Source organism: Hippichthys cyanospilos, chromosome 1 (assembly GCF_059441005.1).
Source record: "Hippichthys cyanospilos isolate Australia breed blue-spotted pipefish chromosome 1, RoL_Hcya_1.0, whole genome shotgun sequence".
NCBI lineage: Eukaryota > Metazoa > Chordata > Actinopteri > Syngnathiformes > Syngnathidae > Hippichthys > Hippichthys cyanospilos.
This window is the reverse complement of record NC_142369.1, coordinates 20,280,620-20,299,424: the sequence shown is the minus strand read 5'-3', so window position 1 is coordinate 20,299,424 and position 18,805 is coordinate 20,280,620. Positions and strand designations below refer to the sequence as shown.

At 37.3% G+C, this 18,805-nt stretch overlaps 1 protein-coding gene across 5 annotated transcripts in view; it reads right to left on the bottom strand.

Annotated features, from left to right (window-relative positions):
* The window catches only part of gpat2 (glycerol-3-phosphate acyltransferase 2, mitochondrial), a 76,848-nt gene that overhangs the window by 26,650 nt on the left and 31,393 nt on the right, over window positions 1-18,805 (bottom strand). For 2 of the 5 annotated variants that reach the window (XM_088417969.1, XM_088417987.1), the window contains exons 3-6: window positions 2,374-2,465; window positions 2,123-2,217; window positions 1,451-1,546; window positions 1,253-1,332 (exon numbers count right to left, since the gene is read on the bottom strand). In XM_088417969.1, the coding sequence (XP_088274095.1) occupies window positions 1,253-1,332; window positions 1,451-1,546; window positions 2,123-2,185 (239 nt within the window). In that variant the 5' untranslated portion in view covers window positions 2,186-2,217; window positions 2,374-2,465. Of the gene's footprint in view, window positions 1-1,252; window positions 1,333-1,450; window positions 1,547-2,122; window positions 2,218-2,328; window positions 2,466-18,805 lie in introns of all 5 variants that reach the window. The other 3 variants (XM_088417960.1, XM_088417977.1, XM_088417951.1) reach the window with 2 other exon arrangements.

Genomic DNA, 18,805 nt, shown 5'->3' with positions numbered 1-18,805 from the left:
CTATAATTTAAATGGATTTAAAACGTCACTATATTGACATTGAAGAAAAAAAAATAATCGACAAGCTTCCCGATGGCTTCGGTACTTTTTTTTTGCTGTCTGCTTCCCTACTATGTCGGGAGTCTGGCTGTGCATTAACCCACTTGAGACACAAAAGCAAACAATGGTGGAAATTCAACCGTCCAGTCCATCGAAAGCAGAAAAAAGCCACGCGGCTGCGAATTTAAATGCAAAATTTCATTCTGTTTAACGAATGCCGCTCCAAATCATGTTAAGCTGTGATTAATATTTTTGCCGCCTTCAAACTAACTACAGTAGAATCTATTTAGTTGGAAGGCGACCGTTAATAGATCAACAACTCTCCTCACTCTTTCAAGCGTGCACATGAATTAAATGAGCTCTTCAGTAACAAATAATCATATAGAACAGAAAGCAAATTGTTAGTAATCAACACAGCCTAAACCTTCAGCAACCATCATTCCGTTTTCTATAGCCACTTATCCTCACAAGGATCGCGGGCTTGCTTGTGCCTATCCTAGCTGACTTCGGGCAGTATGCAGGGGACACCCTGGACTGGTTGCCAGCAAATCGCAGGGCACACAGAGACGAACAACCATTCACAGACACAATCATATCAAAGGACAATTTAGAGTGTTCAATTCATCTGTCACCCATGCTTTTGGAATGTGGGAAGAAGCCGGAGTAAGAGACGCGCTGTGATATAGGTTCTGGGTGTGCAATGATTGGCTGGTATGTGAAAAGAGGCAGGTCCTTCTACAGGTTTCATATACTTTAATCCTTAGGTCAGTGTTTCCTTTCCTCAATAAATCTGGACTGCTAAGAGACATGAGTCTGACTAGTTTTGGAAGAAAGCGGTCACTGTGGAAAAAAGGGACATTCAGTTTTTTTGGATGAGTGGTTGCACATCTTCACCTGTCTGAGGTATTTCAGGCAGACAATTTCAGTGAACTGCAATTTCTGCTGTCGGAACCCACAACTTGTGGGGAACTTATAATTTGACAGGCATTGCTGAGCTAAACATTAACGTCAATGTTTTTTAGCAGTGTAACTTGTTGAATATATACGTATCAAAAATTGCATGATAAAATGTGATTTTCAAAAGTAGCTTTTGCATGAAAATTGAAGTTAGGAGTCATGCTGCTCCAAGTTAAAAAAAAAATGCACACCTTGGAGCCCTGCCACATTTAAATGCAGGCAATAATCAGGAAACACAGCGGAACATTTACATTACCTAGTGTGTGTTTCATTGACAGAGAGAATATTGTGGAAGTCAAGAAAGGGGCTCTGTCCAAACGTCTTACGATGGCGAGACTGAAAAAGACAAAGGAGATACTTGACTTATGTGTCAATATTTGCCCACATTATTGGAACACAGTACATTTCAGGTACATGAGGTTCAAGATTTTTGATTAAATGCTTTGACTCTTACGAGACTGTCTGGAGTGCACTGCTGGCAGCATTGACCCATCATTGGTCGGAACTTGCCTAGCACAGGCACAGGAGTCATCTTTAATGACCATAACAACTAAAACACAAGAAAGTAGAAATATCAAAACAAACAAAACTGATCATAGCAGATAAATAATAAAACATGAATCAGAGGTCAACTCTGCTGTAAACTTATGTGATTTGCTGGTATTACTTCCGTGAGCGCACGAGGGACCACAGGTGATGAGGATGTATCACTCCAAGAAGTTGGTAAGTTTAGCCGAAAAAAAACATGTTAAAAATTTTGAACACTCCTGATTCAAAGATTTTGAAGTGACTTCAAGTGCACCTCCAAGACAAATATCAAAAAGCTATTCGAGGGCAGCAGGGATAAAGCAGCGAGGAGTGAGGGATGTAAAAAAAAAAAAAAAAGTCAACAACAGACAACAAAAGACCTTTGGCTCATAGATTTTCAAAGCTATATAGTTGAGAACACTTTTTATTTAAAAAAATGATTTGTATATTAAATTAAAAACAAAAAAAAAACAAAAAAATAAATCAAACAGCACGTGGTTACGGCTGTTTTATTAAGATTCGTACGAATAAAGGTTAGGAAATGAATGCATATGGATGAGATAACAATAGGGGAGAGTCATGCACGTGGTGGTCTTACAGCAGGTCTTTTTTGTGGCATCACCACATCCCGAGTTATCCCGCCATTCAACTGCTGCACCATGATAAGTCCAATACAGCATTCAATGCAGCTATCTGCCAAGGAGGTGGAGATGGTTATTAGCAAACATTTTATTACAACAGACGCATACAGGATCAGGATCTTGAAAGGTAAAAAAAAAAAAAAAAAATCATAAGAGCATTCACCCATTGAGCATTCTTTGCTCACAGGTGCAATTTCAACCAACTAACCAGCATTTCGCCACCTCCGCCATTCCAATACTGTTATTTTTATCTTTGACGGCGAAGAGAGGCAAGAGTCTAGTCTTCTCTGTACCTCTTTCCTGTGAGTACAAATCACAAAATGCAATTTCAGATGAAGTCACACCAAGCTAGCAGGAAAAATAACTTGATCTGCGAGCCATCCGCCATTCATGCATCAAAAAAAGAATGTTGACGTAGTCCAACGACATGGAATCCGGAGCTTTCAATAGCTAATGTTAAGCATAATGTATGCTCATTTTTAGCATAATGGTGAAATGAAGCTTTTGCTGGCAATTTGTGACCATTTGGGGCCAATTGCGTCGAAATGAGTTCATTTTTTGAAGCTTCTGTAACAACTAGAGACATCTCCTGGCAGGAAAAAAAAACATTGCTGTTGATTTGAAAGAACCATTTCCTAGAAAAAATGAGTATTCCAATACTATTTTAAATGGATACTAAGGCACACAAATTGAAGTTGTTTCACAAGCTATTTGTCCATAGCTTTTAATAATGTTTTACGAGCATAGCCTTCTCTGCTGGCCTTACATAACCTGACATCATTATCATAACTATAATAAACTATAATATTTATAATAGCCATAATGAAATTCAATTTCATTTTAAATTATTATTACTAAATATATATATATATATATATATATATATATATATAGTAATAATTTAAAATGAAATTGAATTTTTATATTATCTATATTATAATTATATTATAATAATTATAAATATTATAGTATAGTATTATATATATATATATATATATATATATATATATATATATATATATATATATATATACATATATATATATATATATATACACTTGAAACGAGTTTTAAAAATAAATGATTAAAAATAATAAAATAAATAAATAAAAATAATAAAATAAAAAAATAAGATACAAAATGTCAAAATTGAAAATGATTGTGTATAAAACTTTGTGATGTGTAAATTTGATGAGGTAAATTTGATAGTATTTAAATATTTATGATTGTATGTATGAATTTGCAATGTGTTTGTATGTTCACTAAAATAATCCAGCAATTAAACATTGGGAGACAGAAAAAGATGCTATCGAATAAATGATTTTGAGTTTGAACGGCTATTTAACTCTGCAGTAATCTGTTGTGTATAGTGTTATGTTAAAAATAATCCATCCATTTTTGCATAAAATTGTTGGTGCCAAAAATGCAGGCATGTTGAGTATGTTAAAGAGAGGATGTTGACAGGCAATTAATTTTAAAAAAATAATTATAAAAAATTAAAAAACTTCCATATAACTCTTTGTGTGAGTATTTGAAGTTACTACTTGCGGCTTATAGTCCAGGGCGGCTTATCCGTGACAAAAATTGTTTTTTTGCTCAATTTTTGGTGCTGCAGCTTATATACTGGTGTGGCTTGTAGTCCGGAAAATACGGTAATATTAAAGAAATAAAATGATGTTCTTATGTTAAACTGCAATTCGTAATTTGGACTTCATACAATTTTGTGGATAATTATTTTAAATTATTAATGTTTTAAAGTTTTGACAGCATCACCTATAATGACAAGTTTTAATGGCTAATAAGTGTTTATTGACGTTAAAAGCGCCAGAAAATAGCCAGTGTAGCCAAGAAATATGTATGTGTGCACGAGGGTGATTTACTCGAGAATCTGACATCACAGAAGGCGTACGTGTGAAAGTCACGGATCGCCAAAGCTAGTGCCGATATACTTTTAGCAGATTGGGCATCAGGTGAGAATTTCCTTACAATAACACAATTGGGACGAGTGCGCCAATGTATCTTATTCAGTTAAGGACACACACAAAAAAAAAAAAATTAAACATTTAGTTGGTCTAAATAACTGCTGAGATGCCATTTGAATAGCCACTAAAAAATGAATTTCTCGAAAGCAACAAATTTTATATGGGTTCAGAATGATTTATCATATCGCTAAAGGCATGGAACTCTGATTCCATCACAAAAGACAAAACACTCGCCTCTGTGCAATCAGATAATTCAAAGATCTGGATCTCCACCAGATCATAGAAACATGATTGTTTTGTGTGGGTTTTTTTTTTTTTTTTTGGGGAATATAACTACACTGTAATTTTTTTGTTGCCAAGCGTCACCCCGACAATTATACAAGAAACCCCATGCCAAGGATCTGTCTTAATAGACCTCTTGTTGGTAATCATCTGTTAAAAGACTCTTATTAGATTCAAAGGAAGTGTGTCTTTGCATCTTACTCTGCTGATCCCACTCATGCCCCATTACTGAGCTAATTGAAACCCTAGATTTCCCTCCCATGGGGAGATGCTCCATTTCTCCTGGCTCAAGTTCCCACATTCATTATCAACTCCACTGGGAGCAAAGTCACTGATAAGAGGTTTGTTGGAATCAGTGATGCTTTGCAGGTGCAGGGGTTGATAGAGGGAATATGGGAGAAAAACAGCAAGCAAAGGGAATAAAACTCCAAATTATGCTGCCAGAGAATAAGCATTAATGGGGTTATATAAACCACTTCAGAGGAAAAACACAACCATGTTAGAAACGTGGCAGAAGACTACACTATACTGATGCCAGACAGGTGTAAAACTGCCAACAAAGTGTTTCCTTCAACAGACTCTGAAACACAGGTTAATCTTTCAGACTAAATAGAAGAGACTAAATAAAGAGAATATTGCTGCTAAAAACTGTTACAAATTACTGTACTCCACATGATGGGCTCAATTATTCCTCATCCTCAAAACTACAGTAATACTACTCTGTTTCCTGATATTGCGTAAGTAAAACCAAACTATCCAATGAATGAGCTCGGTCGAGGTCAGACTACAAACAACAAGCCATGTAATTATGTTACAATCCTAGCATTGAAGCAATGCAAAATAACCATTGGATTAACTACGTGATTAAAAAGTAGGCCATGAGCTTCTTCATGCAACCATCAGAGACAGAGGATTGTGCTTGTGCTGAGTAGGTAGATAACACCACCCGGACATCAATATGATAGACTTTTATCTGTACCGTGCAAGTAAACCTGGAATCGTAATACTGTTTACGCACACAACAATGTAGTAGATACGTCAACTGTCAGTCTCACTGCCACAATCACTTATAGAAAATCAATTGCTGTATCAGTACCTGTGCATCAAGGAGCAGAGCTGCATCGATTTTCCCACACTAAAGGAATTCTTTATTCTTTTCCTTCCTTTTAGGAACTGCTTGCTGTATACTTAAAAGCATCTGAGAAAATTCTTACATAATGCCATAATTCTTACATAATTACATAATTATTTAGGCAAGAGCACTATCTATTTAGGTTTATAATGATCTCTAGGTCTTAAAAAAAAATCAACTTAACTCACTAAATCACTTAACTACGCCGTTAAAACAAAGTTTGTCAATAAATTATTTCAATGTATATATGTATATGTGTGTGTGTGTGTGTGTGTGTGTGTGTGTGTGTGTGCGTGTGTATCCTGTCCACACGTAACGTCACATGCTTCACTGTGCGCATTTGCAGACCGACCTAACACACTACAGTACACTTAAGCACACTTAAATGTGGTGCAAGATTTACGCTCATATCCCTAGCTTATTTTTAGACATACATGCATTTAGACAACTATGAAAAGTGCATGTGAATGTAGCTAAGATATTGCTAATGTAAGCATTGGATTGAAAGGAGGTGTCCCAGCGTGATGACGTGAGTGGTGCATAAGGCGCTTGTCGGCTGTTCCGCCCCCAAACACAGTAAGAGCTAAATCATTTTGTGACATAACAGCTCATGCACAACACCCTACACTAACAAACAAGCTACCCATACCTGTCAACCCTGGGATGTACTGAATCTTACCAAAGTTGTAATTTGCCCTTAGATATCTGTAATTAAACTTACACAGAATTTGTCGCCCGTGTGCAAGACCAAAACAAAACATGGTATACAGAACGTTAGCAATGTATTCTCCTAATTCCAAAGCATTCTCATCTTGACTGTGATATTTGTTTTATTACTAAACGTAGTAGTATGGTAAGAAAAGGTTGCAAAAAATCTCCTTCGCTGCACAAAAAAAGCTTGATTTTTCTCCGTGGTTTAACAGATGCTCGTCGAGAGACTGCACCTTTGTAATCGTACAATAAGTGCAACGTATATATAATATACATGTATACATACAATCGGAAAACATCATCAATAAAAAATATAGAAGTACAAGCATAGAAGGCCAATTCAGATGAGCATTTTTTTCTGAATAAGACAAAGACAAAAATTCTACCTGAGTATCAGTCCTAACCCTGACCCTCACTTCGACCTCAGTCAAAGATGTCTCTACTTCCTGTTGTGAAGTGTTTAAAAACGGCTGACTGGGTCAGAAAATCTTAATGATAAAAATTCCGCACCTCTGCCTCTGAAGAATGGAACCACAGGTGTGTAAGAAGGTGGAAAGACAACACCCTCAACAGGAACAAGGGGGAATGCATGTTTTAACACAGCTCTTTAATTATTTACACTATTTTAAATTACAATGCCTTTTTAATAATAAAATTCAATATTCTAATGTAGCGTATATCCTCATTAAATTACAGACACAATATTTGTTGCTCTTTGGAGGGGCTGAACATTTAATTTCTATTTGTTTCAATGGGGAAAGATGAGATACAAGTGTTTTGAGTTACAAGCGTGGTCATGAATTGAAATGAACAAAACTCGTACCTCAAGGCACTAGTTTCAAATACAAAAGACAAAGTGTGACATACTGCGCTGATAAAACTGTCTGATGAAGCTCACTACAGTGAGCCGAAAGATAAGTATTGCTATCGTCATCCCTGAAGATGACCATTCAGTGTATGTTTTACTTGCTTTGTTTAGTCACGAAGTAGCGCTGCAAAAGAGTACAATATTGGAAATAGTATTAGTATTATGTTATAGTTAATTATTCAAATGGCTGCTGTTAGTAACAACGAATGTAGTCAGCCTTTGTGTGATTGGTGAGCTTGCCCAGCTCGGCTCGTCAACTAGCATTAGAGATGGTGTGGATCCAGAGTTTTTTTGTCCGCATTGTCTGCCATTGTTGTTTTGTTTCTTCCAACCAGTTTCCAGCTTTTGAGTGCAGAACTGTGAAGTTTATTGTCAGTTGGTCATATACGAGCAGAAGAATGAGGCCTGGCAGTTCAGACTGAAGGTGCATGACAAAAAATCGGATGTGGATTGATTTCAGGACTTTTAGTTTTATTTTGTTTTGTTTTTTATTACTTGCCAGCTGCAAAATATTTAGCTTATTGTTTTGAATTTGATCCATTATGAAGTTTTTTAATGTTATATACCTCTGTAATGCATGGGACTTTGTGAAAAATTTGGATTATTTTTTACAGTACGTCCTGGTTACCCCCAAACAGAGCATAACACTTGGAATAATTACAGCAGGGGTGTCCAATTTGATCCTTGAGGGCCAGTATCTTGAATGTTTTCCAGGTTTCTTAACCAACACTCCTGATTCAAATGATCAGGCTTGTTATCAGGCTTCTGCTGAGCTCACTGATGAGCTGATCATTTGAATCTGGTGTGTCAGGGAAAGAAACCTGAAAATCATGCAGGATACTGGCCTTCAAGGACAGAGTTTGGACTCCCCTGAATTAAGGCATTAGTCGGATGCGAGTTTGACAATCATTTGTATTATAATAGCCTCTGCAGTAAATATAAGTGGATGAGTGAGACTAAAATAATGGAAGGAGTGGAAGGTAAAAATCAATCAACCAAAGAATAAGAGCTTCCCTGACCCACGGACCAGTTGAACATCCTCTCTACAATGGCCTCCACTCTGCCACTTCATGAGAGAACATAGGCATGCTGTCTCAACAAGAGTCACTGAGAAATCAGCACCAAGTGAATTTCCATGAAATGTTTACAGTAAAACTGATATGACCTAAGAACAGACACTTAAAAGCTAATAAAATGCTTCACTGCGGTGATAAAAGTTGAATCAATAGTCTGCAAGTCTTTACAACCTTATGGCCTCTGTACTCTCTCCAAGGAATCTCCAAAGTGTGCACGCGTACACACACAACTAGTATAGAGGTGACAGGCTTAGGGATCTAAGGCAGACTGATTACACAAGATAATAAAATTCAAAGGACACTTACACAGTTGTTAATTATATGGGAAGCAGAGTTGCGTTTAAGTGTGGCTGCATGCTTGCAGCCTTATGTTATGATGTCCGACCTACAGATGACTAATGGGAAAACGAAATGGGCATCCTTTAATATAGTTACAATCATGGACACAACCTTATCTCATATGGTAACATGAATAAAAAGATCGGCGCCAGGAGATGGCCCCAAGAAATAAACCAAGAGCTCTCTGTCGCCTTGATGGCTGGCTTTGTGGTATTGGTCATAAATACTGCTCACCACATGCTAGTTGATGGGACTGGACCAATTGTAGCAGGCATGTCCAAACCCAGTCCTCGAGGGCCGCCTATCCGGCATGTTCTGGAGCTTTCTGTCCTCCTACCACACCACATTCAAATGATCAGCTCATCAGCAAGCTCAGCGGAAGCCTGACAACAAACCTGATCATTTGAATCAGCTTCATTGGATGACGGAACCATCAAAAACATGCAGGATAGGTGGCCCTCGAGGACCGGGTTTGGACATGCCTGAATTATAGCAAACAAATTTGGGTGGCATTTTAGTAATCATTATTTTTTATAGGAAAAAAAAAATCCTAAGTATTCTTTTTCTTTTGTAGCAAATGCATGTCTACTATGATATTTATTCATTTGCATAGCGTGTGTTAATATACAATTCTGAATTTGGGTCCTAATCTCAAAATGATGAGGAAATATTTCTCATGTGATCTGTATAGTCATTACTTCACAACTTAATAACATCCGTTACTTGCATGCTTGTCCATACAAATGAATTCATAAGTCAAGGGAAACAAAGAAACAAAAGGAATTATAGATTGTTCAATTCAGATAGAATTAAAAAATGCTTATTATTTGGGAGCATTTGCATTTACACATTTGAAAAAAGGATTAAAAGGGATAAAGCACATTAGTCAATCTTATATGATGTAAATGTACCGGGTTAGTTAAATTAAGCCCATTTGCATCAGCAGTCCTGAGCAAGCCTAAAATGAGATACTGAAATCAAGCATCAATTTGCTCTCACTCATCCTGTTTTGAATCGGTTAAGGAGTAGACTCTTTGACTTTAACTACCAGATATGTTATTAATGCACCCATGTGCATCGTTCAGGTAAGACATGGAAGCAAATGTCCATTCCAAAGCACTACATTGAGATCTTTTGACCACAACAGAAACAGTAGTTGGATCAAAAAGAAAATTCTAAAGTCCGGTACTTTTTTTTTTTTTTTTTTTTTTTAGCAAGAAGCAGACATGAGGGTTATAAGGTGAGCTCATTAAAAAGCCTGTGGCTTGACAAAGGTGAATTGCGCATGAAGACCAACACAACACCAACAAGCTGTACTCCTCTCAAAAGGGTCGGAATGCCACATTACCTTAGTCTTATTTGCAACAGTAAACCATGTATCCGTGTCTCAAAAAAATGACTCAACAAAATATAATTTCAATTCCAGGAAAAACTGAATAGTCCGAATATATATAGGCACACAAACACACACACACACACACACACACACACACACACACACACACACACACATACACACACACACACACACACACACACAAACACATTTACATAATAGCAGTTGCAACAATAGATTCATGGCTAGAATTCCTAGTCACCATAGAAATGGAAAAGATTACTTGCTTTGCTGTCCTTGGTTTTTACATGAGGCTAAGACAGAAGTAAAATGCGCTTTTTTCCCCAGCATAATATGTCCTTATGTCCCATATGTTTTTGATGCAATGGCAGAACAAAATAGTGTTATGTGATTATGTTATGCATTTAGACATAGACTAGTGATTGGTAAGTAACATATGAGTAAGTGTCTGAGCCATCACGGTAATGTTGTTTTAAAAACAGCAACACTTTGGTTGCAGATAAACCGTTTTAATTGGCCGACAACCTCGAAAGGCCTCCGTTCATCTGTGTGATGGTACATTGTGATTATATTAAGCAGTGGTCCCCAACCCCCCCGGTCCGTGGACCGGTACCGTTCCGTGGATCAACCGGTACCGGGCCGCGTGGGCTGCACCCGAAATAATGTTTTGGAGATGATTTGACACAACGAACGCGAACGAGGCAAAAAAGCGGAGAGTTTTGTATTGTAGTCAATGGAGTTCGCGCGAATGCGCGTCGGGCGACGTGATGGACGCGAATCGAGCGACGCAAATAGCCGCGCGCGGTCACGAGAAGCGAAATTTTGCCTTTCGCGTGAAGTTAAAAATGTTTAACGTTTTTTGCGTTTCGCGTCGCGACAGCCAATCAACTTCGGGAACATTCAACAGCTCACGCAGGGGGCAGAAATGAATCATGGCGACCGCTTTGCGGTCACCGGTAACAGTAGTTACTGTGCTAAGCTAACGATAGCGCAGCATTGTCAGCACAATATTTAGCACTGACTCGGCAACTTGATTGCGACATTGAAACTTTTGCCCCCCCCCAGTCTGCAATATGACCGTGGGCCTCTGGCCGCTGTTGATATTACATACATAGTGAGAAGGATGATGTGTTTTTTAGAGCAGCCAATAATAAAAATAAAACAAAAATCATAATAATAAAATATGTTCAAATATCAAATGTATTTATGACGTCCCTGCCTTATGTTTTTTTTTTCACCTTACGATGTGGACCACAACGGGTTTTTTTTTGTCTCCTCTTTACGCCATTTTGTTCGCCTTAAGACACCTCAAACATGGTGGTCAGTGTGCGCGCGTGTCTACAAGGGGCAACGCGCTCATACGTCACAACACGCATCGCTGCTTAGGTCACTATTCTGATACAAATTTTTAATATGTATGTACAATTTTGATGTTTTTACCTGGTTTTACACGCATTAGCTAAATAACATAGTTTTGGATTGCCCACCCTTCGACGAATTTGCATTACGATGCCAACCGTGGAATGGATTAATCTCGTAAACTGGGGGCCCGTTGTAGGCTATTAAAAATAATAAAAATATTTATATTACCAAATTGTAAAAAAAGTTTAAGCCCAATGCCAGTAAAATAAATGAAGAGTTGAATGAACCTGAAAGAACTCATGTAATGAAAACATGCCATTTAAACACCTAAATTGTGATAAAGTCTTTTATATTAAAGAAACAATAAAGAAGTCTTTTATACACTTGAAATTAGCAGCTTGCTACCTGAGTGTCAGAGAAATCTCAGAAAAGAAGACTAGGACAAGCCTAGCTGCTTAAACAGCAAAAAGAGTAACTTAGACCAGCCAAGATTGACTTTTCTATGCCGGCATAGGGAAAAACAGCTTGGGCAAATGTAACTCGTGGGTCTTCCAACGCTAGTTTTTCCACTGCCCAGCCGTTCCCCCCTGGCTTTTATTGAATAGAAGCATAGCAGATTACAAGACACAACAAAAGAGCCAGCCGGGCGCCACCGGCAGCTGGGCCAAGGTCCCGGCTCACACTTTCGTGCATCAACAGTTCTATCTAAGGACAGGGTCAAGATGAACTAGGATTGCATAAATGGGTAACAATGAACTAAGCTCATAATGATAACAACCTAATATATGATTCCCTTCACACTGAGCTCATCAACCTGCTTTGGTCAACCTGTTGCTTCAAGAAAAGTGAAAGAAAATTAAATCATGGTGCTTAATATATTGAACTACAGCTTTATAAGTTATATGATATTTCAAAGGTAAATGACTTTTGCTATTATTTTAGTGCCGCATATCTCTGGCAAGTTGGAATAGATCACATCACATACAAACCGTTGACCAGAGATCTTCAATTAGGATGATAAAATAGTCTCTCTGTAAACCTGACTATAGCATGATACATTTAGAAAATTACATTAATGTGGTTTCCTAACCATGCTGTTTACTTGTCTGAATGAATAGCATGCTTTTGTTGGTCATTCTCACTTGCGTCATGACTTGCTGCTGTATGCCACTGCAGTTTCGCTGTGAATAGGTTGAACAATATGTAATCATATTTCGTCAAAAGTCATTGCATAGCTCTGCAATGAAAATGTATACATCACTTGAAAAGCCTCATCAAGTAATTTAACGCCTGAGAAAACAAACAGGAAACTCTCAGTAAACCACTGAGTAACTCATCGCTTCTGGATATGCACAAACAAAATTTAATGTTATAGCGTGATGTTATCCTAGTCCAAACTGTACATCGAAGATAAATCTGGGTTTGGGACGAACTGTCTTGTCATAGGAAATCTTGATTTTATAAATTTAAAAAAATGATTGCAAATACATCAAAATGAGTAAATATCTGAATTGTTGGAACATTTCAGATGCTACATAAGCACTTTACACTCAGTTAAAAATGGAGCTGAGAAAGCACAATGCCAGTCAGCAAGAGAGCTAAGACGGTGTGTTAATACATCAAAACAACTTATTTGCTTCTCATTTTCTTCCTACAATGTTGCCTCTCTCAAGCAGCTGCGAAGAAAACCAAGGAGGGTGAGTAGAGAATAAAAACATCCCCATGGAACAAGGTAAGAGCTCTTCTAATAATGCAACAAAAACACAGCTTTAGTTTCTTCTGGTTTGCTGCAATCCAAATTCCTGCCTATTTAAATCCAAGTTGCTGCAGCATGACTAAAACACTATTTTCTATTGACAGTGTATTCATGTGAAACTTTGGTGAGCAGTAAAGAGTTTTCTTTAAAATAAAACATTATGTGTACTGCTTTTATTTAAAAAGTGGTGCTTTCATTCTGATGTGCACATGTCAGTAGGATAAGAAAGCAAGAGCAAAGTCTTCCATCTCCGTGTGGTCAAATCGGGGAAAAGACTTAGTGACTACACAGACAGCACTGTCTCGAGTGACTTCTGCGACCACTCTCGTGACGATTTCTTAGCAACTGTGTCATACAAGTGCTCTTTCATTCCTGCAATGCTCGAAGTAAAATGGGGAAATGTCCCTTTTAATGTGAGTCGCAAATAAGATTGGCTCATGTGAGTTAGTTGTGTATGATCATGTCAGCAAACTTTAAAAAAACAGAACAAAATATATACAGCACTAATGGCATTCCATCAATTTCAATGTTTAGAAAAGGTTTTAGATACAAATGGTTTTGAGTTAAGCATGTGGTCGTTGGTTTTCTACAGCTTAAGGTAAGTTAAATTCATCAAGTTTCAAGACTTCTCATTAGCATTTAAAATGAAATTTAGGAGGTTGCTGCAGCTGAGCTAGTCCATCCACTAATTTACAAAGTGAGACTGATGACAGAGGGAAAATGATGTCACCAGCAGGCAAAAAGAACATGACAGGAAAAAGGGCTTCTCAAACCTGTGACAAGCATTTTTCCCGATAGGGGAGTTCTAATCCGATTTTGAGTGACTGTTTCATTTACTATTTTCAACCAAAAGTGTCTCACTTGCTATTTATGAACTTGGAGCTAACATTCTTAACTGAATTTTGTGCTGCACTTTTGTATTCTATAAGGGTGTGTTTAAAAAATAGGTCACCAGAAAAAGTTACTTTTCTCTGTATGATCACAGATCATCAAGACAAAGGAGATTGTTCCCTAAATGTCAAAAGGGATCACATAATCTTCCAACCTAATTGAGAAAGCAAATAAATTATGGGGGTAGCAGCATACTAGCAAAGCACTCAAAGCATTAATAAAAACCGTATATCTACGCATACTTATACTGGGCGATAAAATTGATATATTGTGATATGAAATGATGCAATTCGCGTACAACAGATCTCAACGAAATCATGTTTGCAGTCGGAAATTTTTCACAACAGGGGACTTTTCACAATAGCAAATCTATGTCTCGGATGTAAACATAAAAAACATGTTGTGCAATCTACAATCCCATCTTGAAAAAGGGAAAAAAAGAAATTGCCAAATCTACAATAAGCATTCATTTTCATACTTACATCAATTTCTTGCATAATATCTGTCACTTTCCTTCATCCATCTTTCATCTTTATTACTTTTATGCTGTCCTCAAATGGTTTAAGCTATACGTGTCCGAGAGCTCCGCGTGGCTCCATGCGTCAAAATGACGTTATTTTGGCAACTACGCCCCTCCGTGCGAAGTCCGCGTGCGCCTGATTTTTCGCGAAATGTGCCTTCTGGAATTTCTTCTTCCGCGTAGAAAACATGGCGGACGAACTATTGCTTTAATGACTTAAATACCATAAACAACTACTGGCATACAAACTGGGGAGAGATGAGAACTCTAGAAAAAAATAAAAAATGCGCTTTAAAAACACCACATTAAATGTCAAACTAGAAAAATGTTCTGTTGGCCATGCATTTAATTCCTGATCATAGAAAGGCCCTGGTATCAGTGACTAGAATTGGCCGTTGTTGAAAATGCTGGCAAAGTCCAGATAGCAATACCGGGCATCATTATTCCCTCATCCATTGAACAAACCCTTTTTTATGTTAAGGGTTGCTATATTTTTGTTGTTTTAAATATTACGTCTCCACCGAACACTGTACTGGCTTTAAAAGGTTATGTTTAATACTGTACTGTATTTTCAGCTATCATGAAAAAAATACATCACATGTCCAACCCCAGTTATTCCTAGCAATCCCTTTTCAGTGGCTGGACTGCGATGATAGTGCTGCTTAATTGTTGCTGCGCCTTGTCCAGGAAGTGTTTTACTCAATTCATCATAAAGATAGCGATGCTTTTTACAAATTCTGTTGTGTATTTGGATTGACAATATTGTAAAATGGAAAAACTTGATTGCGTTTGACCACACATTCTGTATATTTCCACATTCACTGCATGAGGATTCTGAGACATGTTTGAAATATTAGCATGGGAAAATTCTTCCGAATAAAATAAACAACAACTTAAAGCAAACCCAATTCATTAATTAAACCTATCCACACCACGACCTTAAACTGCTAGTTGCTATGGTAACTCCCACTGGCAACACTTGGCAACATGCATCTCTTTTGGGTGCGCGCCATCTATGCTGTATCATCGTCTGCAAATTTGAACTTTAAACCAGTGACAACGACAGTGGATGAGCTTCTCTTGAAGTAAGTAATTGCCCTATGTACTGCATTCCCACATTTCCACAAATGACTACTGGACATGTTTAACTCTTATTTGTGGAATATATTTTGTGTTACATAACAGGGAGCATCCTGTACGCAAACTGAGATTGAATTATGTCACCATATCAGTTTTCAGGTGTAGTGTATTCTTGATGAGGTCAAAAGATAAAGGCTAATTTGCTGAACTAAACGAGGTGCCATTACTTAACACTATTGTATGTTCTGAAAACGGCTCTGAAAAATGTCATTAACTTGTATTCAAATGCAATTTCAAGAAAAAGGAGGTAGAGCTACACAACAATAAAAGTTATACAGTGCACTCGAATACTTCTAACTTTGTTGCACAATTATTTCAATAATGACAATAATTCTACAATTAAAAATGACAAATTCACAATAATAAAACATGGAACTATTTGAAGTGGAAATACCATTAACTGAAATTTTGAAGAAAACGATGTGAAAATTGGGATAGATTAGATTTTTGTTTGTTTTTTTTGTGACTTGCCTGATTCCTAACACAGTGACTTAAGGCATGTGTGACTTGGTCACACTTCTGAACATAGGCCTAAAAGAATTTAAAGTAAAATGTACATGTAAATGTACACAAATGTAAAATGATTAGTCAACTGACTAGAATAAAAATAAATGAATAAAACGTATGAGTTATGCCTTTTATTTATTGTCATAGTTAGATTTTTCAGGGCACTGATTCATTTCAATATATGTTTTCCAATGCAGCTACAAACATCAGCGAGACAATGCTGGGTCAACTTGTCTCGAGAAGGCTTGTGGGGTCTTTTTCCAGGCCCAGAGAACTTCCTTTCCCGGAGAAAAGCAGTGTGGAGTTTCAGCCATGATGTGTCAGAGGAGGTCAGTTTCTTATTCATATATTTTAAAATAATTCGTTTTTATTCTGCATTGCGAGTTTTCAAGGCAAAATTAATCCGTACGTTTTCCACTTCATTCACTTTTCTATTGCAGCAATCTGTTTATGAAGAATCAAACTTAAGGATTTCTTATTTAATAATTCACCAACATTACAAACAGTGCCTCCTTAAAAAGCAAACGCTGCAAAGTACATAACCCCTGAAGATTGTTTTTATCTATTCCAGAATGTGTTGCACACCGATACTGAACTTCAGCAAGTTCGACAACAGTATTTTGAGTCATCTAAAATGGTCTTAGAAAGCACCTGTCAGATGTCAAAGGAACTCAACTACAGAAAAACAGAGTATGATTGCAAATCTGGTCCTCGGCCCTGCTGCCCATGACTCGCTCATTTCGTTGCCTATAATATCGCATATTTACTTGAAGTAGCCAATCTTTTTAATAGCCTTATTGACAAATGATGGCTTATTAACAATGCAGGGGCAACTCTAGTTGTTTGTTGATACAAGTGACACAGGGTAACTGAGTTCATATCCTCTCAAATGTTAGCAAATTTAAGTTAAATGTAGTTCTGATTGTGGGGAAATAGTGAGTATATTTTGCAATGTGGTAGCACTTATTCCTTGCAGGCTGCTTATGGTTCCACTTTTGAGAACAAAACAAAAACCATTTGCCTTTTATTGTGCACATTTGTTTTCCCCCAGATTTAAATCACTTTTATAACCACATCACACTACCCAAGACAATCCATCCTCTGCGCAATTGCCTTGTCTTTTGATTTCAAATTCCTCGGTGCCCATGTGTTAGTTTTTCAAAGCCATTCATATCATTTTTCCCTTCGTTAGCTCCTTTTTCTGCTTACTGCGCCTGCATTTCCTCATTTAATTCACAATAGTTACCCTCAACAAGCCAAATCTGACTGTGATTGATACACTAATCTTCTCTGCTTTCAAAGTGCCAAAAGAACACACCATAGCATTAACAACACCAATAAAACTAATGATAGCAATAAAGAACCACACTGGCCTTATCAGAGCTATTGGTATAAATAAAGGAAGACATTTATCTTGGATGAATCTCATCTCACTTCCTCCCTCACGCAAATATGCCTGCCTTATGGCAATATCCCCGATGAGCAGGCAAGGTTGCCTGCAATAGACTCCAGATCAAGTTAGTCTGAATAGCAGCAGCTCACAGGCATCAGCAGGATTTCCAGCATCTTCATGCTGTCTGAAAAAAGCTGACAGATAGGAAACCATGGACTAGAACACATTTTAGTGAAACGTGGTCCAATCTTTTGATCTCAGCACATTTTGCTCATTAAACCTTCATCAATAGAGTTCAAGGCCTAATAAGGGTAATCCTCTAAAATCAATTTCCTTAATTAATTTATTAGTCCCCGAACTATTGATATTAGCACCAGTCATCATGACAGTAAGTCAAGTGTCACCACTACACACTAAGATTTTGACGAGCAAACAAATGTAAGGAAAAAGATACCCTCAACATCAGAATTTGATTTTGGATGCATCAAATGCATTATAAATGGTGGAAAGTGTGTGTGCTGTCTCCCTCCAGTTAAGTTGTATAGATCATAGGCAACATTAATGGTGGCAAAATTTTGAACGTAATTTATCCTTTTCATATCACAAAAGTCTGGCCTTTAATGTGTGAACCTTTGAAATACACTGCATTTAATATAAAGGGAGTATAAACAAGGACTTGGGAAAAAAAAAAAAAAGCTCTGTTAAATGGGCCGTAACATGATCTTTAAATACTTTCAACAGTGTAATATGTGCATATAAATTATGCTTGGCACATTGATAATTTAATTTCTATTTAAATGAGTTTTATGGTACCATTATTTCTAACCAGGAAGTAAAACATTTTGTTTACGAACCGGGGCTCTTACCGTGTAGCTACCACGTCCCCTGCTGCTCAATGCGGTCGGGCTAACCAACATGTATCTATCAATCATTCTAACCCATCCTTCTCACAAGGCTCGTGGCTGGTTGAGACTACTCCAACAGCCACAGGCGTTTTACTTACATTAAAATGCAAAAAAGTGTCAATACACTGCTCTCGCTAACACCCGTTCAATCCAATCCAGTCCAATCAAATCAGTTCCAGTGGGGACCCTGTATTCATAACAATACTTGAGCTTGCAGGTGAATTATTTACTGCTAACGTTGATTGTCTCACAAACACATTTTTGGCCACTTCAGCATTTTTTACAGTAAAACGTAAAAGTAAAATGTAGTTAAATTAAATGTTTACTTGGTTGACTCGATGCAAAATCTCTCCTCCTCAGTTCCGGAACCAAAACGAAACCAAAGATGTGGACAAGGTCGGCGTGTATTTTCTCTTGCA